The sequence below is a fragment of the Eutrigla gurnardus genome, assembly GCF_963514095.1.
Source record: "Eutrigla gurnardus genome assembly, chromosome: 3".
Lineage (NCBI taxonomy): Eukaryota > Metazoa > Chordata > Actinopteri > Perciformes > Triglidae > Eutrigla > Eutrigla gurnardus.
The window spans coordinates 20,782,408-20,807,828 of NC_139917.1; the positions used below are offsets into that span (position 1 = coordinate 20,782,408).

General features: G+C 41.5%; 1 protein-coding gene and 1 long non-coding RNA gene across 2 annotated transcripts; one reads left to right on the plus strand and one right to left on the minus strand.

Moving 5' to 3' along the window:
- Positions 1-120: 120 nt before the first annotated feature.
- LOC311011183 lies at positions 121-8,655 on the plus strand. The gene is made up of 5 exons (XR_014596870.1): positions 121-519; positions 3,446-3,612; positions 3,703-3,784; positions 3,926-6,243; positions 6,634-8,655. It is a non-coding gene; the product is annotated as an uncharacterized lncRNA (long non-coding RNA).
- A 990-nt stretch (positions 8,656-9,645) lies between these two features.
- Positions 9,646-21,921, minus strand: vwa11 (von Willebrand factor A domain containing 11; the record flags this gene model as incomplete). The annotated part of the gene is made up of 17 exons (XM_084005982.1): positions 9,646-10,412; positions 10,670-10,829; positions 13,357-13,490; positions 13,618-13,889; positions 14,594-14,686; positions 15,244-15,396; positions 15,537-15,669; positions 15,780-15,953; positions 16,037-16,153; positions 16,261-16,373; positions 17,303-17,472; positions 17,595-17,781; positions 19,064-19,192; positions 19,494-19,587; positions 19,976-20,120; positions 20,249-20,385; positions 21,742-21,921. 17 exons carry the CDS (start codon positions 21,919-21,921, stop codon positions 10,032-10,034), a joined length of 2,772 nt encoding a protein of 923 aa, XP_083862108.1. The 3' UTR covers positions 9,646-10,031.
- Between the last annotated feature and the right edge of the window lie 3,500 nt (positions 21,922-25,421).

Sequence of the window (25,421 nt, forward strand, 5' to 3'; positions counted from 1 at the left end):
TTTATTACGAACTGACTAAGAAATATACAAAACACACAGTTTGGCATTAAGTGGATCACCGGATATTTGCTCACCTTCCTCCTTCCGTTCAAATGCGTCACACAAAGCAGCAAGAGCGCTGCCTGGCCACGATAGAAAGGAGCCATGTTGAGCCAGCTCTCGATGCCATGTTTTAATAACGTTTCAGTAAATGTACTGGCAAAAGTGGACTCGTATTGATACTCGGACGGACGACAAACCACACCAAAATGTCTTCGAACGATTTCCAGACGAAGTACTCCTCCGTCATGGAGAGTATGCTCAAGAGCGCAGTCGCGGAGACGACGAAACTTTTCGAAACTATGGTCGACGAGCTGAAGGCAGAAATATGTCGAATGAAAAAGGAGAACGAGGACCTTAAAACGAGATGTAGCCAATTTGAGAATGAGAGGAGACAGCCGGCTGTTTACACCGGAGAAACGGGACCTCTTCCAGGGCCTAGCGACGGCTCTCAGAAACGTGACCGAGCCATTCAATGTGGTGAGTTGTGGCCGCTACCCACGAACAGCTTTGCTAATCATAACAAACGTATCTGTCTGATAATATTATTTTGTGTCCAAATTCTGACGGTATTCCTGTCTTACGGGATACATATAGCACTTATAGGCAGTCAGTAGCTTGGTTTCGCCTCGTCCTATCTAACTCGTGCGATCCCGAAAGGGAGGGAAACCATACGATGCTATCTTGGCTAACTGCTTCGTCCAGCGTATTCCAGGTCGGGACGTAATGATTGCATGCAGTACGTAACCCTTGATTAATAGTATTTACTTTGTATTGTACATTCGTTACCATTGTGACTTTATATTTGCATGCCTTACATTCACTGATGTAGTTTTACATATTTTTTGTATGTGTGAACAAGGTGTGAAGTCACATAGAGTTGACATAGGTATGTTTCCTTTAAATAATGAGATTTCCATTGACTTCCATTCTTTCTAAAGGAGCAAATTAATGTGTGGGGACAAATTTGAGATCTACACATTCACACCAACAGACCAATTTTTGTGAGGCAGTTTGACCTCTATCATTTCATAACAGAACAATTTAAAGCGTGTGTCATAAAGGTGACGGGTGTTGCGCACCACAAGTGTTAAAACTGTGTTGACTTGGGCAAAGTAATCTAGATAAATCATCTGCAGTGCTTGCAGATTTTGTTTTTCCAGTATAACCATTGCATTTTTAATTGGGATTATTTTCAATGAATTACAGCCCAGGGCCCGGTTTCCCGATAACGTCCTCTCTTAGCGCGCCACGAAGACTCCTACGTTATGACTTACCAAAGTTGTACGAACATACTACCATAGCCTATACTGATTTAAAAAAAGATATAAAACATATAGAAACAGCGGAGGAGATTGAGCCAATTACATCCTTAATTACATGCGTATTTGTTGCCGTTGTAGTCAAAACGTATGCAATATAGCCGCGTCGGTCAATATATCCATGGAATTGAAGTTGATCCTTATGAAATTATGTATTCCAACTAAACAGCTCCGAGGACGGCGATGTCTTTGGTTCAGCACGAGGATGCGTTGTATCGCTGCCATAGTTTTGCCACCGTTCACAAGCAGCCTTGTGATAAAATGCATGCGCATTTTATTTTTATTTTCTTCATGAATGACTTAAAACCATTGGTGAAACACAACACTGGCAATGTGCAGTTCCATGCGCAACGGGGATTTCTGGATTACCGTACAGTGGCGGCGACTAGCGTCAGGAGCAGAAACATCACTACGGTAGAGCTAAGAAGGCTGTAGAGTTATGCTTCTGCGTCGACACAACGCAAGGGGGCTTGCGGACCCCTTACGTCCTTGCGGACCCCCTTACGTCCTTGCGGACCCCCTTACGTCCAACGCAAGGGCCTGACGTGTACCTCCCAAAAATCCTAGACGCGCGTCGAGGCGACGCAACACCAACGCAGCGGCTTTGGCTGTGATTGGTCCGCTAACTACATCCGCTGGAGACCGCTATCCGGTTTCCACTCATAAACACCGCCATTTAAACTTTTAAAAGGCTACTTTTATTGTTTGCACCTTGTTTTATTGTTTGCACCTTCTCGCTTTTGCACAAAGAAATAAATCACCAAGTTCTGAAAAAATGTGGACGTTTAAAGCCGGAAAGTAAACAAATACGCTATAACGAGGCTACAACGATATACGTCAAGAGTCTCGGTCGGTCGGTCAGTCTTTACAAAAAACATAGCGCCATTTCCCGGTGTGGCATTGAATTGCATTTCGACACGTAAACCCAACGCAGAACCATCACGGTCTCCAAGCAACTGCGTGGCCGTTGCGTTATCACTACGCGGAAGCATAATCAGCCCTTAAGAGTGCTCCAGACCACCCTTACCAACGTATGACTTACGAAAGAGATTCGGAGCAAAGAACGTTTCGGGAAACACGCGAAAAGTAGGGGTTATGAATGACGTAGCATTAAGAAGGCTTCGGGAAACCGGGCCCAGGTGTATTGACTGACTGATGTGTATCTTTCACGTGAAAGCCACTGTCCACTAGCCACCTTGAATTGCAATAGTGCCATAAACTGAGGTGGGAATGCTAATGCTTCCACTAACCACTAATTCTCTAATATTTTACAGATTAGTTTAATTAATCTAAACAATTAACTGTTCTGCAAAACAATCAAACAGAACATTTTATTTTGGGAAAACCCCTTGAACCCCTTAAAACATGCGTCAATTTAAAATATTTTTAAAGCATTTTTGGCGCCAATGCCACTTGTTACAGCGACTAATTGTAGTAGTCCCAAGGAATGCATATACTGAAGTGGTTCTTTTGATGTGCTGTCCTACTGTGGCAGAAAACTAAAGTACAACTGAGAAGCTGGAACCAAATAAAGCCATGACGTATATGTTAATCCTTTAGATGTGAACACAAGAAGACATAAGTGAAATGCAAGCAAACAAACAGCCAAGCGCCAGCCAAGCCTGTAAGGCAAGCTGCAGTTGCTTCGTTAAGTATCGCCCCTCGAACACAGGCTGGCCAATCAAAGCATCACACCATGCTCAGATAATTAACAGGCTTTAAGTAATGCATTTGTGTCCAGCAAAGTCATTTTTTAACTAAAATACATTGTTAAAAAAAAGGATATGATCCTTGCTTCTTAAATGTGAATATATTCGCTGTGACAGACTGCATACCAAAATATCCAGGGTCAGACCAAACATCGTTATTACCAGAATAAGGCCCTATGGAATCTGTTTTAATTTTTTTATGTTTTAATACTGTTTTCTGTTTTAATTTTTCTAAATTCTGTGTTTAAGAAATTTAGAGCATTTTTTCAAATGGTGTCTAATCATGTGGTTGATGAATCAAAATTAAGAAATTTACTGAAGAAACATTCTAGTAGTTCTAATTCTAAAAGTGTGTTTGTGTGTGTGTGTTTGCAGACCTTGTTCCTGTCCGCACGGTGCTGGTGGAGCAATGTCAACCATTGAGGCACACATTGCAAAATGAAAACCAACATTGGGGTTCTGAGCAGATGGAGTACAGTTTGCAGGACCACACCTATGGAGAGGGAACTACCCAAATGGCATTCATACTTGTCAAACAGGAGGTGCGTGTGTATCTTCGCAATGAACAAAACTTGTTTTCCTATTCATGTCTTCTAAAAAAAATAAAAATAAAAATTGTCATCCCTCTGCAGGCGTCTTATGATGATTCTTGTCCAGAGCCCATCCTGAAGCAAGAGGAAGCTGAACCCACTGTTGTCTGTGAGCTAGTCTTGAGTGAGAAGAGCTTTTATTTCCCTAACTCAACTTTGATCATTTTTTTAGATTTACAAAGATGTGTTCAGGTTTGCTACTCACCATTCTGACGTTTTGATTTCTTTTTATGCTTCCCCACATCTCTATCACTGCTGTTCCTAGGTTCACCACGGGCCTCCGTTTGTAGAACTGAAAATAAAGGGTCTCTCATTAACCAGGAATATTCAACTGAAGAACTACCCTTTCCTCAAACAAATGAAGATGCCGATGTGACCCTGGAACTACCTTGTTTGGGAATGGATAGCTGTTTACAAGGAGTCCAGAACCAATCATCTGAATTGGAGAATTCACTAGTCATCTCACTTGCTGTGGTAAAAGACAACATGGAAGAAGAGTCTGCAGTCAGTCAGATATCAGAAATGCAGGGAGAACTCATTGCATCTGATAAACAGCCATTGGTGGTTGCTCAGCATCAACCAGAGTTTGAATCCCTTGAAAAAGAGCAACTGTCAGTGATAGACCAACAATGTCAAATAGAGGGCGTAACATCAGTAGATGATCAGGCTGATGTTACCCAGCAAAAATATACAGATGTACAATCTAACGAGCTACAGTTGGCACAACCTACACCACTCGGCAAAGGAGAAGCATGTGAAGGCTTAAAAAGTGGTGTAGCAGAAGATGGAGCTTCATTTCAGCCCCAGCCTGAGATTACTATACAACCCAGAAGAGGACGGCCTCCAAAGAAAGCTAAACAGCTGCAACAATCAAGGAAAGAAAATGGTTCTCCGGCAGTTTCAGTAGCGTTTTTAAGTAAAAGATGTTCCTCTGAAAAGCAAAAACTATCTGAATCTCAACAAATTTCTTTGGAAACAAAAAAAGGGGCAGTTCAGGCATCTTCTGAAGGTTCATCTGCAACTGTCGCAGTAGACACTTGCACAGTTGAGTCCAGAGAACGCCGCACCTCTGTAACTCTTCAGGATGCAATGCTATTAGTTGAAGCCATGAATCAGTCAACAGTAGAAAATACACTCTCCTCTCCACAAAGAGTGGCAGCACAACTTAAAATCCAGTGTGCCCCTTGTGTGGGTACATTAGAAACTGTGGAGGAGGTCCCACATGAGCCACAGACTCCACCGATTTCTGTTAAAAGTGTTGAAGCTGCAGGCAGTCTGCCCATAACAGAGTTGTCCGCAACATGCCAATCGAATATAGAGAAAGTTGGCGCCGCTCCTGTGACTGCAGATGCCCCTCCAACCAATGAACGTCCGACCCAGGTCAAGGTTGTCATAGTAAAACAACTGCATACAGCAGCTCAGTCCAGTACTACAACACCTTCAATGCCCTCATCCACTGCTGCGGTAAAAAAAAAATTGCAGTCAGTTCAGCAGCGCTCTCCTGGTCCTCTGATAACATCGGTAGCACCAGATAACGCAATATCTGATAACATGTCCAGATCAGCATCCTCTTTAATACACCATAAAATAGCAGCATTGTCACCAACCCAGCTTCCTACTGTTGTGTCAACAGTTGCTGCACAGAAAGAAAGTATACCTCCAGACTCTGCAACTGCAGGCATGCCTTTGGGAGCACCTTCCCTTTCCTCTGTTCCTCAGAAAGAAATACTTGTTGCGTCTGGGAAATTGCTTCCTGTTGTCCATTCACAATTGAGCGCCACCTCAGCTAACCTGCATTCAGGGCCTCCACCACGCCCACAAATAACAATTATAGTTCCGAGAAAGATGCCAGCCTCAAGGAAACAGAACATTGTTAGGACAACCTTGCCTGTGTCCACCCAATCTGCTGCTCCTGTTACGGTGTCATCACCGCAGTTGATTTCTTCATCACAGGAGACAAGCATTTATACACAAACGGTTTTAGATGAAGTGGCCTCACTATCTTCTCCCAGGAAGGACCAAACAACAAACAACATGGAATCCCCCAAGCAAACAGCAGCTGCTTTGGAATCAATAAATGGACCTACAGAAACCTGTTCCAGTTTGAACATGTCAGTTGGGCCTGTACCGACCTCCATGTTACCAGCGAAACCACTGATTGTTGAACAAAAACTCTCTGCTGTGGTCAGATTAACCAGGCTCCCATTTCCAGTATCGGCCAAAGGAGTGATCTTAATCTCAAAACTGCCTCCGGATGGCTTTTCTCAAAGTCAATCCATTGTGACACAAGAGAAACTATCATCTATGATCAAAACGGAAGAGTCATCGGAGGCACTCATGTTATCCTCTGATTTTTCTCCCAATTTAAAAGAAACTTCTGTAGCCTCTTCTAATTCTGTTGGGGAAATAATCAGCTTTGATTGTGCGTCACCGAATGACCCACCTACAGAAGGACAATCGGCTACACTCCTACATCTAACAACTGTCACCACCAAGGACAAGTCTGATCCTCATATACAGATGAACAAAGCCCAGTTTCTGGCGCAGCTGGCTGTGACACCTGTTACGCAAGACCCAGAAGAGGTAATTAAGTAGTAAACACACCTGTAAAGATTTTCAATTTGAATTCATGGAATATACTGTATTTAGTATTGGGCAAAGGAATACACAAAATGAAAGCCAATTATGCCAATATTTTTATTTGTTGGAACCAAAGTAAATATTTAAATGAAAATAGAATTATTTAATTTGTTATACATTTGAATTGCAATCAATGCAGGTTTTATTGAAACTGATTGAGAGTCTGAAATGTGAACATTTTGTATATTATACAGGTAAAATTATGCGTTGTAAATAGCATTGACCATCATGTGCACATATATATTTGTTTATATATTATATTTATTTGTCTATTTATATATATTTGTGTGTATATTTCACTAAATTTATTTTTGTTCTTCCATTTTGTTATAGGCCTCCCCTATTGACTCTGTAGATGCCTTGGCTTCTTGTGCAGAGATGAGCACCAGTGAAAAGAAAAGGTTACAGAAAAAATCCCTTGTGGCCCAACTCCGATGTCATCTCAAAACACGCTTGCAAGCTAGAAGAACCAAAATAAATCCAGAACCATGCACAGAAACAGAGCCCAGCACTGTAAACCCCAAAAAACAAAGATTAGATAATGATAGTCCAAACAATAACAACTCAACTACGGGACCAAGTCCCCTCAGCTTAAAATACCCAGAAGCAGTTGTTTCATCTCCAAAAAAGACATCTAATGACCCTGCTCCAATTAGTCCTAGGAGGTCTGGTGTAGAACCCAATAAGAATTTTTGTGAACTCAGTTATGTGAGGTTTAAGCCTACACGAAAATCCACTCCTGTGAGTCCTAATTTTGGTCCAGATGGTGTATGCTCCAAAACAAAGAAGTCTGCTTCTGTAAGCCCTCGTAGGTCTACTCCAGTTAAAGAAAGTGCTAGCCCTAAAAAGAAAAATTCTGCTTCTGTGAGTTCTCGGAGGTCTAACTCAACGACACAAAGTGCTAGCTCTAAAAAGACTAACAACATTTCTGTGTCTACTAGGAAGATTAGTTCAACTAGAGATGGTGCTAGCCCAAAAAATGGTGCTCGCTCTAAAAGTACAAAAAACACCCCTGTCAGCCCTAAGAGGACTAGTTCAGGTGCTATTCCTAAAAAGACTAAATCTACTGTAAGTCCTAGGACATCTAGTTTAAGTAAAAATGGTACTAGTCCTAAAGTGTCTACCATTGAATCAACTTCCTTTTGCCGTAGGAGGTGTACCTTAACTAAAAATGGTTCTAGTAGTAAACAGACGAAGGATTCTAATTCCTTCAGTCCTAGGTATAGCACAACTACACATGGTAGTAGTGCTAAAAACACGAAGAGTGAAACTGTTTCCCCAAGTGTCAGTCGTAGAAAGACAAGGGAATCCACCCCTGCTAAGAAACCCAGATTAATTAAAGATAGTGCCAGTCCTAAACAGACATTAACAATAATCGATGCTAAGAAGTTAACTAAAGTAGCAAAAGTAAATGTGATTGCTAAAATGAAAAATTCTAGTCGGTCAAAACTGCAGAATGAAGGTGCAATGGGCCAGTTAGCAGCGAACCATACTAGCTGTGAAGCTGGGAGAAAATTTACAGCTAAAGCTGTGTGGACACCTCCTCGACTGTCAGCCAGCAAAACACCTCCGGCAGTGAGCAAGAAAGAGGCATCACCACCAAGATCCCAGGATTCTGTATTCATTTTCCCCCCCAGTGTTTCTCTCCGTCCCATACCTGTCAGAGCACCACCTGTTGTTTCACCATTACAGCCTTTATCAGTCATCGGTAGGCGTCTGCTCAAGAACCAGTGTGGGGAGTGTGGCCGTGTCCTCAGCAGCGTTGCTGCACTGGAAAGCCATGTTAGTCTCCATGCAGGTCGGCGGCCTTTCTCATGCACACTCTGTGGGAAGAGATTTCCAGACTCAAAAGGTCTTAAACGGCATGGCCGGGTGCACCGCAATGGTAGGATCCATATCTGTCAGCAGTGCGGGAAGGGCTTTGTGTATCGTTTTGGCCTCACTAAACACCTCCAGATGGTTCACAGGAAGATTAAACCCTTCATCTGCCAGATCTGCAACAAAGGCTTCTTCACAAAACGAGACGTGGAAGCCCACATACGCATTCACACTGGAGAGAAACCATTCCATTGCAACCTTTGTGAAAAGAAATTTGCAAGGAGGGTTGAACTCAATGTCCATTTAAGGTGGCATAATGGGGAGAAGAGACACTGGTGTCCATATTGTGGGAAAGGATTTTTAGACTTCAATAACCTGAAAAGACACAAGTATATCCACACAGGGGAGAAACCGCATTCCTGCCCACACTGTGCCAAGAACTTTACACAGTCAGGCCACCTAAAAAAACATGTAAAAAATGTGCATAAAATAGTATGAGCTATAGACATCCAAGATGCCACCCTGTTCCACTGAAAACGTTTCTTTTTTTCTTTTCTATATAATAGTCTTGCAATGTGAGAATATTTGATGCGATAGGGATCGTTTTTTTCTTTGATGCAATGTATTTGTTAAACAAATGGAGAACTGCAATGCTTTTCTTTGTGCTGTGATCATCAGAGGAGGATTTTCAATGGTTGTACACAAGTGTAAAGTAGCATTTTTCATGGTGAAAATGATGTACCGACAAGCAATGAAGCACTTAAGCACAGCTTTAACTGTCATAAGTAGAGACCTGAGCAGAAGTCTAACCTCTGCTGAAGCTGAACTTGTCCTTATGTTTACCGTTGTGCTGTAATATGTCTTTTGATTTGGTAAATCCTTTTTCCAGCTTTTTTTTTCAAATGCAATCTTCATTTAAACAATTGTCATACTAAGATCCGGTCTCCCTTTTTAGAATTCTAACCCTTGTAAGAAATTGTACATATTCTTATTCTAATTGCTATCAAAGAGTTATGTATATTTTCTCATTCCTGTCATCTGAGAAGATAATTGATAAATGTGTCACCCTAACTCCTATCTTTGGGCTTTGTTATTAGGAAATATTTTATATTGTTTTAAATTATTTTGGCAAATTGAGGTCAAAAATACATTTCTTCATCATGAACACTTCGATTTTATATCAGTCATATTATTTTAATTAAATTAATTTATTTTTTCTACAATTTAATGTTACCAACAAAAAAACAAGCTCTTTCTGGAAAATATTTAATGTAGATCAGCAAGTGAATCAAAAGTGTTTAAGCAGTTGAAGACATTATCCCATCGTGTGAAGGACTCATTGTAATGTATTAAAATGCCTTCACATTTACATTCAATTTAAAACCAGTAGACACATTATTCTTTCCTTTTTATTTGACCCAGAGAAAGTCAATTGGTCTATCCCCTGTTGAATATTATGAATTTGTTTGAAAAATATCAACTGATGTCAGCAAAACCCACTGGATCAAGCCCACTCTATGTACTGCACGTACTATACTGTAAAATTTTTGACAAATCATTTCAACAGGACACTTTCATTGCCTTTTGGGCAACACATTTAATGCTTATTACATAAAATGTGCTTGTTTGCTTTCTTTTTGTCGATGGTAAATGTGATTTAAAGGGGAAATGTATTTTTATTTTAGAAAAACATTCAACCATGCGATACAAATCTTTTTTTTTTTAATTATACATATTTAACGCTAGACAACACAAGTATACATTCATTATCTAGTTCCTTATCAGTACATTTAAACAGAAAAGCTGAGCATGAGATTACCATCACCAGTAAGAAGTTTAGTTTGAAGTTTGAAGAGTGGCAAACAGTGTATCCAAAACTTAATGGAAAAATGAGACAACCTAAGCATAGCCCCTCAAAACCTTGTTACAAAAGCAGATACCAGTAGGCAAAACCACAGTGGTAGCGACACGTTTAAAGCAGATTGGCCAGCAGAGCGTACAATGGAATGATAGCACTTGCCTACGTTTCCAACTTTATCTACAGCCACAAACTCAACAATCTGCGAGCAGCAGGAGGCTGTGTAGTTGGCCTCAATGGTTGGAGCACTCAGGGAGGTTGTTGTGAGGTTTCCATTGCCCTGGCTCAGAGAAATGATCTCTATCCCAGTGCCGTTTCCATCAGTAAGTTTGGCTGCAAGCTCCCACTGGAAAAGTCCACACTGAGACCCGTCTTGTGGGCACGCATCAGCCACCACATTAACCACTTCACATGAAGGCTGAACAAAATCTGTAATCTGGGCAGGGAATAAGAAAAGGATCAATCACATAAAGTGCTACAGGGATGAAAAGCCAATGGGATTTTTCCATTGGATTTTTAATTATTGCAGAACATTTTTATAATTTAATAATCCAATTAAAAAAACTTGAGGTGATTGAACCACAAGTGCAAACATACAGGCTAGTTTTTGGGGTTTATGACTCATTCCTCCAGCATTTTATTTCCTTCTTGTTTAATTTTGCAAACTTTTTAATCAATGACATGTCTAATTACCTTGGTGACAACAGAAAATCTCAAAATAATGTAATTGGAGTCAACACCACTGGAGGACTTGGCTTCCAGAGTCAGAGTGACGTCAGTGCCTGATGGCGTGTTGGCAGGTGGTGTTATGGTCATGGTGGCATTAGTGTATTGTCCAGGTGTCAATGTGAGACTGTCAAGAGAAGAGAGAAAAACACACTTACAAAAATGCATACTGCACTGGATGTTCAAACCTAGCTTGCTTTCTAACTTGCACGCAGCTGACCAGTCACGGTGTGAAGTGGGTGTGAATATCGGACTGTCAATTTCAGAAAGTTGTTGGAGCCCCCTAATGCGAGCAGTTGTGAAAGAGCATACTGGTGCTTTAGCAGTGCAGCAGAGCAGTGAAGCTTCACCCACTGAGCGCCCCTGGCTCCAGCCATCAACCACCAGGCAAGTCCCCAGGCTAAAACAGCAGCCATCCACCATCTGACAAGGCCTCAGGCTCCAGCCATCCACCACTAGGACAAGCCTTCGTGTGAAGTGGGTGTGAATGTCGGACTGTCGATTTCAGAGAGTTGTCGGATACTGAGCCCCTAGTGCGAGCAGTTGTGACAGAGCATCAGAGCAATGCAGCAGTGCAGTGCAGCTTCACCCAGTGCGCCTGGCTCCAGCCATCTACCACCCAGCAAGGCTTTAGGTTCCAGCCATCAACCACCAGGCCAGGCCTCAGGTTCCAGCCATCCAACACCAGGCTCAAGTTGTAGGCATCCACCATCCGGGAAGGCCCCTGGCTCCACCCATCCAGCAAGGCCTCAGGCTCCAGCCATCCACCATCCGGCAAGGCCCCTGGCTCCAAACATCCAGCAAGGCCTCAGGCTCCAACCATCCACCATCCGTTAAGGCCTCAGGCTCCAGCCATCCACCATCCAGGCCAGGCCTCGAAGACTCCAGCCATCCACAACCCGGCAAGGCCTCAAGCTCCAGCCATCCACCATCTAGGCCAGGCCTCAGGCTCTAGGCCAACCATTGTAGGTGCAACTTTAAAAGTTGCAGCAGAGAAGCAGCTGCAACATCAACTATGCCTTCTATGAACTCTGTGGACTCTGCTTTGCTCCAGAAAGCTAGTAAAAAGATCACTGACCTTAGGGAGGATATCCGACAGCTCTCTGATGAACTGAAAATAAAAGACTCCCTTTTGTCCAGCTTAGTAGAGCTGACTTCAGGACAGTCCAAACGGATTTCCTCGCTCAGTGCCACTTTCCAGGACACATGTGGGATACCTCCAACTGTCCACAGCCTTCCTCCTGCTCAACATTTAGCCATCAGCCATCCTGGTCTGAGGTGGTAGTCTGTGGTCGCAAGGGACATTTGGTCAGGGCTGCCTCACCACCTAGTTTGAGCCTCTCCAACTAGAGATGACGGTCTGACCGATGAGTTGGTTCTTTGAGCTGAGTTAATTCACTGAGCCGGAGGAATCAGGTGCCGGCAGCAAATGAGTCGGTTCTTATTAAAATATATATTTTTTCCTTTCGCAGTCTGTCCCAGTGGCCACAAATGCTTACGGGCTTGGCCGCAGGAAGCCCGTCTTGTTCTATGGTGTTTAACATGTGTCTCCTGGTCCACTAGCGCCTCTACTGACTATATAGAGCTATTGCAAACTGAAGTAACAACCGGTTGTATGAACCGCAAATCAGACCGAAGTCACAACCGGTCTAACAAACTGCCACTCATGACTCACTCACTTGCCGACAGAGAGCCACGGCGCAAATCAGACCGAAATAACAACTTTTCCCATTAAGCACTGCCTTGCCGACCGAGTGCTGTGGTGACTTAGATGCAATAAGAACCGGTCCCATCTGCCATATTGCGAGGTTTTAATGCAGTAAATTTGGTGGCGAAAATTTATTTGAAATGCATTAGTCAACTTTATATGTATAGCACATTTAAAAACAACAGGAGTTTTACTAAAGGGACTTTTAAGCTGCTATGAAGGTAAGACTTTGACTATTGGTGGCAGATGAGATGATTTTAATCCAGGTTTTATTGCACAGTGTAGTTTATTGATTTAACTATATGTTATGATTTTTTTTTTCTTTAGTGGTGAATATGACATTTTAATGCACAGTACGTCAGATTTGTTGTATGGAGAAACTCCACTGGCTCCCTGTCCCACAACGAATTCACTTCAAAGTCCCTCTGCTCACCTGCAAAGCCCACCACAACCGAGTCCCCTCCTACCTCACCAACATTCTCCACCACCACACTCCTCCGCCTTTGTTCCTCTAATGCAAACCTCCTGTCTCCACCACTTAGGACCAAGCACTACCTGGGGTGACAGAGCTTTTTCCATCGCTGCCTCTTTCCTCTGGAACTCCCTCCCCAAACACATCTGTGACTGCACCAACTTCACAACATTCAAATCACTTACCAAAACCCACCTCTTCAGAACTACTTTTAACATGTGATTTTAAACCTGTGGTTATTATTGTGATTTTTTGTTGTTTTTATTTTATTTATTTATATATATATATATATATATATATATATATATATATATATATATATATATATATATAGGTGTCTTTGAGAACTTTGAAAAGCGCTATACAAATAAAATGGATTATTATAATTATTATTATTATTGTCAAGCCTGCCGTTAGCATTTTCTCCAACTGGTGGCTGAGACAAATCATTGATTTTTAACTGCTTTCCATCACCTGTTTGGGTATACCATGTTGAATTTTCTGTCATTTGTGCCGCTGATGGAGTATTGACCACCAGGGCCCTGAGTCATGACACTGAAAGGGAGCTTGAAGGCTTTTCCTGGCTCCACACTGCTGTCTACCATCGCCTTGAGGGAATGGAAGTGAGGGAAAGTGAATGAAACAGGTGAAGACCTGCAAAATGGTTCTTTCATCTGAAATAAAAAAAAACTTGTGCATGTACAGAGAATATAAAGAGGAAATCACGCAACGGACCTGAATGTTCACTTTGGAGACGGACATCTGGGTGGTAGACTGCCTCTGAAATTTACTGTCTGACACTTTATCAGTTCCTTTTAGGCTGACCACAAACTCCCCCTCAGGGACGGCATCAACAGTGACCAGGATGTCTCCGTTGCCCATGTCAGTTGTTGTGCTATTTCTGACAGTCTCAGGACCAGACACAGTCACCAGGTCAACATCTCCTATGGTGATCGAAGACGGACCTTTTCTACCCATTACTGAAAGCATCAGTTTGGCTGGCTGGCCTGGGTTTCCAGAAGAGAAAAGTCAAGAAGTAAAGTCGGGACAAAAAAACAGGAGGGACATACATAATCATGTTAAAAAGTTGATAGTGATGGTGCAGAGCATACATTTGAGCGCTTTAGAGCCTCCCAATACAATCTGCTTGCTGCATGGAAGTAACGCTGATTAATGTACTGAGAGTGAACCAACAAATGTGGCCCCTAAAACCAAAACAATGACCTAAAAGACCATAAAACTTGAAAGAGTTTAGGGAACTGCAGAGTCGGGTCATTATTGCCTCTGGATTTTACATAATTTTAGATGTGTAGTCACATGATCCATTGTCAATATGAATATAAATTATAGCAGCTTTATGGGATGTTCTCTCTGTCTGCCTGAGCTAACAATTACACAACAAGAACACATGTACAGCAATCTACCCAAATAAAATTGTTTTGTAACGAGCCATCATCTCACAGACATAATTCGGATGCTTGGCATTATGGGTAGGAAACAGTTAAAACATTGAAACATGAAATTACTGAAATACTATAACATTTAAATAAATCCCAACTAGCAAATATCCCAGAGGTCCTCTCGAGTCTTAATTACACCATCACATTCATGTGTGATTATAACATGTAGTTTATTTTAACCTGTACATTGTACATTTAATGAGGTGCTACTGTTGTGAAACACTAACACTGTTTTGTTGAATGTACTGTACCTGCTTGTGGACGCCCACTGAGTACTGCATAACCTGGGTGAGGTCCCCCGAAGCTTTCCACAAAGTCATAGATAAAGGTAATAGTACTCTGGCCTGGAAACACAATCACAGACTTACAATAAATACAGACACAAATGTTTAAAAACAGAATTATCTTTGACCGACAGCTGTGTAATAATTGTGTTATTATTTTGACAATAGCAACATAACTAATGTATGTGGTTTGCATGGACCAAAGAACAGTGGAAATAAATATGAAATATGCTACTGATTAAAGATAATAAAAAAAAGCAGTCGGCGTCAGTGTGAATATGGGCTTATATTACTGTAAATAAATGGTTTGACATTTCGGGAAAAGCATTTAATTGATTTCTTGCTGAAAGTTACTTGAGAAGATCAATACCACGTTCATGTCTATTCAGTAAATGTGAAGCTTGTATCCAATTAGCTTTAGCAAATATTGGAAAGAGGGAAACAGCTAGCCTAGCTCTGTCCAAAGGTAACAAAAGCCGTCTACCAGGTGACCATGTGTCATCTAACAGCAGCTCTCTCGATGTTGAGGTATTCCTTTAATCTAATCAAATTAAACATATAGTCAAGAAGACACAATTCCAGAAGCACAGCTGTACAATAAGGGTAGCCTATCTCACCAGTGACTTTAAGTGTGTATGCTTGGTTGGATTTGATGTTGATTTGCCACGTCCCTGTCTGGTTGTCAGCATGGAGACGAATTCTCCACAGGTTTCCCACTGTCTTTATGGTCCCCAGTTTACCATTGGCCTCATTTTGATTCTGGCTCACACCTGGAAATTGTTATGATGTGTTCATTAGTCATGAATATGTATCACAATGATATTCTCAGTAGGCAATAGTGACACATTGACAACTTGATCATTGACAACGCCTTAAACCGGTGCAAACACTGAATTGGGAATGGTGTTACCTGCAGGGTTGGTCAGAGTGAAAGTAATGGATTTTCCTGTTATGTAGATAGTGACATTTTTAAGAGATTCATCCAACATGAAGGGGAATGTCTCCTGCTTCCCAGGGTTTCTTGCTCGCTGAAGAACTGTGACCTGACGAGAAGGTAAGAACATGAAGAGCATTTACCGCTTTATTCTTGGTCCAACCTCTCAAGGTACATGCTTCTGATACTACAGAATGTACTATTAAAACACAGTTTTACCAGAGCTGAAGTGGATGTGTCGAGGATGACGTCTGTGGCTTGAGGCAACTGACTCTTAGACACCAGGATGGCCTGGCCTCCAGAGGCCAGTGCCAGGTCCTTGTAGTCGTTAAAGGAGCTAGCTCTGAGGGAACGGCGACGCCTCCCACTGGGCCCGGTCATAAAGAATGACACCTGTTCATTTAACGTGAAGATCATGTATATATTAATTTAACTGAATGAATATAGGGCATCATTGGGTGTCAATCAGTATTTACCGTGGACTTGGTGCTCCTGATGAGAGCAACAATAGTGTCCTTGAGTCTAATGTCTTTGGCTATAGCATCAGTGAAGACATAGATGTGGGAGGAAGCGGGAGCACCCGTGAGAGCCAACTGTAGAAATAAAACAATGAACCTCGTCAGATCATTCTGCATCACAACCACAGTCTTTACAATGTTCATAAAATATCTGGAGCATCAACAGCAATACATCATTTTACCTGAAGTCCAGACAGGCACAGTTCAGGGATATCACCACCTCCATTTGCACGGAGATTAGAGATTTCTTTTTTCATCTTGTCAGGGTCTGTTGTCCTGATCAGAGGTCCAAAATCTACGTATAAAGCACAGAAAAGTGGCTAAGTGCTGCAACCTAAGTTTCTTCCCAGGTAACCACTGTGAGTCTGCAGATTTACAGTATACAATGATTGATTTACAGTTTATAGTTTGCTAAATCTACTTCACATAAGCTCATACGCTTATACGTTACTATATGACAACTATTTAGCTAAGCATTACATATTCTGGATAACATGCTATGGCATTATTACACCACCAGGGGTCTAACGCCACTTATAGGGCCCTATCTCAATGGTCTGAAACGCAACTCTGAATCACAAAGCGCAATTGTCTTTGTGGGCGGATCTCGGACATTGTTGCTATTATAACGGCGGATAAATTACTCTTGTGCCAGACGCAGATCTAAAAAGGGTTGGTCTTAAGTGGCTTAATAACTAATAGGTGTGATTTGGGCATAACATGCAATAAACCAATCAGCGCGTCAACTCCCATTACCTTTAAGAGCGAGAGGCACTTGTTCCATGGCAGATTGCTATTATAATGGTGGAATTACCGGGAGCACGGCAAGAGCGGTTCACTGTAGAGGAGACTAAGGGCAGTAAAAGCCCATTAGGTGGCATTATATGGGGATGGGTGTGTGTGTCATGTAAGACTGCGCCGGCGTCCACATATACTTTAGCCTCCCCTCCCCTTCATCTCCCTCACTCCCACTATCTAGACTCCACCAAAATAGCACCTGGGAAACTTTGTGCCAGACCACGCTGCATTTTTTCACTGACACGCCCAGGGTAATGCAGGTCAATTTCCTATCTTACCGATGTGCATATCTGGCAGAAAGTTCCGCTGTGCGTTGGATGGAAAATAGCGATGATACTTGTGTTGGTGTTGAAAGTGCAATGTGCTGGGTGTAAGATAGGGCCCATAGTTTCCCAAACATGAACAGTGAGGTAGAAAAGCTCATACTGGGGTCATTGAAAGGCACCAGGATATACTCAGATGGCTCATCTTGTGTTCCTTTTTTGCTGTCAATGATTTCATAAACAACCGCCCTGGCTTCGTTGATGTCATCACTCATACTGCCAGTGGTGTCAATAACAAAGCACACAACAGAGGAGCGGGCGATCCCCATCATTCTGTGAGAAACAAAGAGAGAGTGTGAGGAATTAAAAGCTCAGTCAAACCCTAATCACCCCCCACATTCCAGACAGTGGAAGTGAGTGGAAGTAAGTATGATGTTTGTTTGTGAAAGTCATACCTCAGAAAGTCATTGTCCCCGGCAGCTAACCGGATGTCCTGCAGCAGCTGTAGGCTGGCGGCCGTGGCTGCATTCACAGCAGCGTGGTGGAGAGCCACGTTGTCTGAGCGGCGCTCATCTTTGCTGATGCCTCCGCGAGGATCTGCTGTGCTTGTCAGGTCAGCTGCACCACCATGGCTACATTTACCTGGCACAGGGCAGAATGGACAGGTGGTCAAAAAGGGGTATGTTTCAAATTGTTATTTATTTGCCACTACTCTCATATCTGTCTATTAAATATGAAGATAAAGCCCACAGCCAGCTTATCTTGGAAAGCTGTCTCTGTCCAAAGGTAAACTAACACCACCTTTAATGCTCACCAATTGACATATTATATGTCTTATTTGTTTAAAACTCACAAAAACAAACTGCAACAATGATATATCATGGGTGGTTATGTGCAGGACTACTTCATGGCCAGGAGCAGTGATTTAATGTAGTTTCTGCTGGTTGCCTGGCAACCTCATGATGACAAGAGTCCAGGAAGTGCCACATATTGACCTGACAGATGTGAGAGTGGTATCAATCTTCTCATCCATCCTTGACAAGAAAGAAAATAAATGTATCTACCAAAATGCCAAACTTTTACTTTGAGGCGTAGGCTGATCATCCTCCTGTCTGCACATGAATTAATTAATTCTTTCAAAATATGGCCTCTAATATAAATCAGCATTCCAAACAAATGAAATATTATTTGCTTAACGTGGTTTAAATTATGTTAGTAGGTAAGTAAATGAAACACTCTTTCTATCATTAACTGTGCACGGTAATTTCCTCCTCAAGGGCAATTCAAACATGATGGCTCCAGTCAGTGTGCGAGTTATACCACGGTGTCCGGGGGAGCCGGGGCTGGGGGCGGGCGATCATTTTTTTTTTTGGAGGGGGGCAAAGTTTAAATGCTGATCCTGTCATTAATAGCAACAGCATATGCCTATTATAAAGAGAAAATCCGTTGCACGCACACCATAGGTCTATGTACAATATTTACATGAAACACCCGATCGATCATCATCACATCATACATCACATGGGCTATAGCCTATAAGGCTATAGGCTATAGCTGTACACAGAGCCAAACACGCGATAAGAGCAGCCAGCGGCACCAACCATGAAGCTGCGGCCTGCAGGCAGCGCCCCCACGCTTCAAGCGCCTCCGACGTGCAAGCAGGCAACACTTTTTTCATGAATCACAAACTAAAAATACAATTGTATTTCTCTTATTTTACACCTTTGAGGGAAAACCATGGCCAAAATATAATTAATTTGGCAATCATATCAATATTTTAGAGCTCCCCCCAAATTTCACAAATCATGTTTCCAGGGGAGCTCAGGTGGCCACCAGGGGAGCCATGGCTCCCCCTGCTCCCCCGTAACTCGCACCCTGGCTCCAGTGTAAACAGTGTTTTAATATGTTTTGGACTAACTAATACCTTTGGGCTTGACAGCAGAAAAGATTCCCATGTAGCCTGATGTGAGTTTCTTCTCCTTCAGGATGTTTGGCAAGATGGAATTAGGGCATGTACCACTAGCACAGTTGCTGCAGGTGGCAGTGCCGCCATCTACACAAGGAATAGGCACACAAGATGCACAATGAGTAATCATTAGGATGACTTCTATGGTATATGTCAGAACTGTGACAGGAGTGCTACATCAGAGCTGTATGGCTTAATAAAAAGAATACACACACAGCAACTAATTAAATAAACTCATTTCTGTGGCCATGGCATGGCAAAACATGGAGATAGTCTACTTCATAACATGTTGTCCAACACGCAGAAATGTTTAGTCCTCCTATGTATGTATGACACACAGACACGCATGCGCGCACACACACACACACACACACACACACACACACACCTGCCAGGTTTTCAAGAGGAAGGTCTGGGCGTATGAGGTTGATGTATGGCTCTGTGTATCCTAGCTCTACCCAGTTACTGTGGCTGTAGAAGTCCTGCCAGAGAATGGAACCAGACACATTAATACTCTTATACATACACACAGACAGAGTTAAGATTTCGTATTTAGTATTTAGACACACCAGAAGCTCTCCACCTTTCATTCTCTACTGTCATGCTCGTTCTACCTCCTCTAACTTTATCATTCTTTCATCTAGTATATACAAATGTTTGTCCCTCCCCCTCACCTTACCTGTCTACAGAATTACGGCCACACATTTTTTTTTTCACATTTCACATTTTTTTTCTTGTCAGTCAGTCAGGATTCTGACTTTAAAAGACTTTGACCTCAACAAATAGAAAGTCTGGTGTGGCCCTTCATCGTCATCATCTCCCCTACCTTTCAACCTCTCTTTACCCAGCTCTTCTCCCCACCCCTCTCACCTGTAGTGTGTGAAGGACTCTGCCCAGTGTTTCCCTAGCAGCCTGGAAATTATCCTTGCGAATGTTAGCCTTAATGCCTGCCATACCCTCCATGATAAGGGCCCGTCCCTCCAGAAAGGCCTCTGAGTTGAAGTGGTGTGGGGCACTGAAAGAGGTTTTCACAAGTAATAACCAAGTCTAAGAGCAAATCATGTGTAAAGCTAAGTAACACATGCAGTACCATAATTTCATTGCTTTGTTATAACAGATGTTTTGCTTCGATGTTTCTCCAACCTGTTGACAAAGTCGCGGTCGACCAGTCCGTTCTGGGTGTAGATCTCTTGAAGAGCAGAGTGAAACTTGGCACCAGACACTTCTCCTGTTGCGGTGGGACCTAGACATGCCTTGACCAGCTCTTCAGGAGATGAACCCTGTAACCAGAGGTCAAAGGCTAGAGGTCACAAATGATACAATGAAGTGTTTAAAACAAGACTACAACACGTCTTGCAGGTGCAGAGCCAGCGCCAGGGCAAGGGGATTGAGGAAGATTGTTAAAGGGCCAGTGTGTAGGATTTGACAGCATCTAGCTTTGAGGTAGCATATTGCAACCAACTGAAACTTTTCCAGTGTGCCAAATGTAGGAAAACTATGATGGCGTATTAGGGCCACTGTAGGACTGTAGGAAAAAAAAAAAAGACAGAGACAAGAGAGGTCGGCAATATTCTTTTTTCAAGTCGCAAATTTGCTAGTTTATTATGATGCTAACAACCGGCATTTATGCTAGCTAACTTCCCATGAATGTTTATTTAAAAAAAAAAATTATATGGGCCAAATTGTTATCTTATGGGTGTTTGTTGATCGGGTGGTTTGGCTAACTTAGCGGTAGGTCATAGAGGAAGTAAACATGTTGCTTGACCCGGATCTTTGCCATTGCTATGACAACAAGTGAAAGCTACCACTAGCATCTTAGCCCAACCACCCGATCAACAAACACCCATAAGATGACAATTTGGCCCACATAAAATTAACCAACAATAACCATCAACAGCCATCACCCTAAGGACCTTAGCAAAGCGTTGTCACACGTTGTGATGTATTAATTAGAAAGATAAAAGCCACATTCATGGGAAGTTAGTTAGCATACATGCCGATTGTTATAGCATTGTAATAAACTAGTAAGTTTGCCACTTTAAAACTAGCAAATTTACTTGTTTAAAAGTCGCAAATTTGCCACTTTAAACAAGCAAATTTGTGACTTTTTTCTCAGGCTCCATTCCCCCCCCCGTACAGTGGCTCTAATACGCCGTAGAAAACGAAAAAGACAAAAAAACAAGAATGGCCCTATCTGGAGACAGTGTTTGCTTTGTCTCTTCTGGGATGTAGGAAAACATAGGAGTTCCACAGAAACTTCAATACTAATGTTCTGCTTTAGAAGTCATGATTGGTAAACCATGGAGCATGAGTGTATCAAACTTTGTGCCAATCTATCCAATACAAACAAAAAAGCTAGCCTTGTGTGGTACTAGAGGAAAAGTCAGTACGATTCACCCTCTGGGGACCATGCATGTCTGTACCAAATTTCATGGCAAACTATCCAATAGTTGTTAAAATAGTTGATTCCTATAAACCCCCTTCAACTTTCCTTGCTTGTTTAAATGCAAAGAGTGGACTTATTGTGTCCCCCTTAAAAAAATATGAAGGGTCATTTAACGGTGAGCATTTAACCATATATATGTGTGTAAACACAGAAATGTGATAAATCGAGGGTGAACGTGTTTGTTACCTACCGTGGGTTTGAACTCATGACCAGCTGCCGCAGCCGCCGCCTGACATGTTTCTCTCACTTTTTGTAATAGAGCCGTTCCTGTAATGCTGACATGAGTGGACGCCCCACCCCCGATGGGAACAAATGCCACCGTGGGCCCTGATAGGACTAGAAACAGCAGGGCGATGCCCACCGAAGTCATGATCAATCTACAGGAAGATCAGGTTGGTTATGGAAAAGGTCTGTTAATTCTTGCTGTTGTGTAGTCTTGTGAAGTTTTACTATTGTGTATCTACCCTGTCAATGTATCAGATGGTACAGTACTGTGTAAACAAATTTCCACGACAAAGTCTATAATTCAGCTTTTTGCTGTCATACTGACAAATGTTTCTGAAAGATATATTAGAAGACACATCAGATAATTTAAATGAAACTGTACAATAAAGACTTTTGTTAAGCAGTACTCCTAAATGATAACCAAAGTGAAGACGAGAGAAAACTAACGCATAACAAGTCATGCTGATGTTCACATAGAATACAAATTTGTAGCAGCCAAGTGATTCAGTATACTGAAATGAATGTGACATAAGGAGGCAGAGACACACATTTAGTACACTGCTGCCACTCCAAATGTATTACTGCACTTTTTGCTGTGTGCTTTATTTGCTATTCACACAGATTTCTCAGTGATGATGTAAATAGTGAACTGAAAGCCATCTGGACAAAGGGTTCTATAAAAAATAAAATTTAGTTATATATATATAAAATATAAATATATAACATATACAAAAATGATATATATATATATATATATATATATATATATATATATATATACACATACATACATACATACAAAAGAAACAATAACCGAATTCCTGAAAGGAATTATTATAATGCTTTAATAATTAACATTATCAAAAAGAAAAAAAAGATAATTGAATGAATAAAATAACATGAAATTATTTTGTTTCCGAATGTTTCAAGCCTAGAAAATGTTGCACGTGCCTTGTCAATTAAATTAAAACAAAATTTATTTTTGAATTACAATCTTACCTTGACATCTCTCAGCTTACTCTCTCAACCCCTCTATCGCTGAATATATATAGTACTGTATATGGTGGAGGGTGGAGACTTAAACATTTAAACGTGTATATGTGTGTGTGTGTGTGTGTGTGTGTGTGTGTGTGTGTGTGTGTGTGTGTGTGTGTGTGTGTGTGTTTGCACGCGTGCATGTGTCTTTATCACACAGCTGTAAACTGATTTCATTGCAAGGGTTTCCCCCATAAAGACCATGATATAATCACCTTAGACCCATAAAATGTGGACACACCTTGAGGACCCACTACCCTGTCAATGAGTACAGTGACATACACTGAAATAACTCTAAATAGGCTAATCTTCAACACTGTGTGAAGGTTTAACAAAGGTAGGGCAAGTTGAGAAATTACTTGATAAAGTATTCCAACCCCTCAAGTCAGAGGTGGAGGACTAGATGGTTGATTAATACAGCATTCACTTGCTTTCAACATATCAGTTTTCTGCTTTAAAGTTGTTTTATTTGTTTTATTCGTGTGTATAAGTACACACAAGAAATGTCATTATTTATTTTCTGTTTGAGTCAGAGCTTGTCAGGGAGCTGGGATGGATTCTAGTCTTAACTCAGCTCAACTCAACTCAAACTTTATTTATAAAGCACATTTAAAAACAACCGAGGTTGACCAAAGTGCTGTACAGGTTAACTTAACTGTTCCAAGGTCAGAGTTTGAAATCTCTCTGAATTGTTTTGTCCTTATCTTTTCTGCCAGACTTTTAAATAATAATAATAAAATAATAATAGTAATGAAATACCCCGTTAAAGCAATTAACAACATTGTTTTATTCAAATTTGTGAAAGTACAAGCCACAGTATGTGTGATGTGATTTTTTTTTTTTTGATAAAAGTCTACTTTGAAATCAATCACTTATTTGCCAGTATTACACATACAATCACAAAGGTACTATGAGTTTACAGTTGAATATCTAGTTGGCTGGTAGGTTTTGTTGTTTCATTACCTGACTATAACAATGTTCATTGAATGAGACGTGAACAACGCAGAGAAAAGAACAACAATTTGAAAAAAGATGTCATAAAATGAAAAAAAAATTCTTATTAAAGGTAGTAAGATGAGTGAACTTGGGTCCAGCAGGGTATCTAGACAGGAGAGGTCTTACTGCAGTGGCCTCAAAGGCGTTGTTCGTTACAACAGTGTTTGTGCCCTGCCTAAAATATCCCTTGATGTGTAAATAAACCAGGCGACCAGCTGAATCTCGCACCATCTCCTCTGAGATCTGGTCCAAGGTATACCAAGTGAAAAGACCAGTAATGGAAAGCAAGTATATTGATGTTGAAAAGGAGCTGAAATGGGGCAGAGATTATGAAATTGGAATTAAAGAGAAGGTGAGAGAGTTGATGAGAGAAAAAGGAGGGGATGAGTCAGCATGGTGAAAGCATGAATTCTCCCGGAGAACAAGCTACAGCTAAAAAAAACCCTGACAAAACCATTATATATTCGGTATGTCAACATGCAGAACATGTTTCTGTTATTATTGGACTTGCTTTAGGTTGTCGAAGACTCATCCAAGAGGCTCCTTCAGGTCTACCTGCGGAGTTTAGGGATTTAACTTCTTGTAGCGTTGTAAATGCTGTGAGAGTCATGTGACTCCTGGACCCACCCAGCCCTCAGGTGAAACTTGAGTCATTAGCCCTTTGGAACTATTCACAAATGTGACTGAAGTACCATGATGACATAGGCCCTTTGGTGATTCCCACCTCAAGTAGTTTAACTAAGAGAGTGTGAATACGTTTTGTAATTTGTGGTTTTTGTCCGTGTCAAGTGAATTGAGACGCTACAGTCAACAGGTAGTCAAGTTTAGCTCCGTTAAGGGAGGTGAACGCCGCCGCCCTTCTGGGTGCGGTCCAGTTTATATTAACCATTAACCTGCATTTAGATTCTGACCCTCCTCAAATAATTTGTGTTATTATGAAATATGTAAGACTAATTAGGTGTATGTATATTGCACTGCTATTCAACAGGTTAGGTTGTTGTTGTTGTTTTTTGTTGGTAAAGCTGGAATGTGTTTCTCTCTGCTTCTTCTTCTTCAAAGTTAACTGACTATAAAGCTGACTATATCTTCTGTCAATAATGCATCTTACTTGCATTTTTCCATGCAATGACAGATTATTTATGGAATAACTACAGCATTGTTGTTCTGGTTGTAGTCAGTATAAAGATGTGTCCTTGCATACATTTATAATACTTATGTGATGATCATGGAAATCCTTGTGGGAACTAGAGCCGAGTATATGAAGTGTCATGAGAACACATGCCTTGGCATGATAGTCAGGACAATGACATAGCCAAGTGTCATATGGAGAGACTTATTGGGAATTATTTTATTTCATTGCATGTTGAGTTTCTTATGGTTTGAAATTGACACCTTATCCTTTACTTTGATTTCTTTTATGATTATTTAATATGCACACATTGCTTTGGTTGCTGTGTTTTTCTGATGAAGGCAACGCCCCCTCTTCCTCCTACATGCCCAGACCACAGCTGATTAGCAACAAGGTGTTGCTTTTGAACAAGCTGCGAACTGTGATAAAAAGCGAAAGGGACAGTTTTTCCCCTCTTAGCCCCGTGAACTGTGGATCTTGGCTGT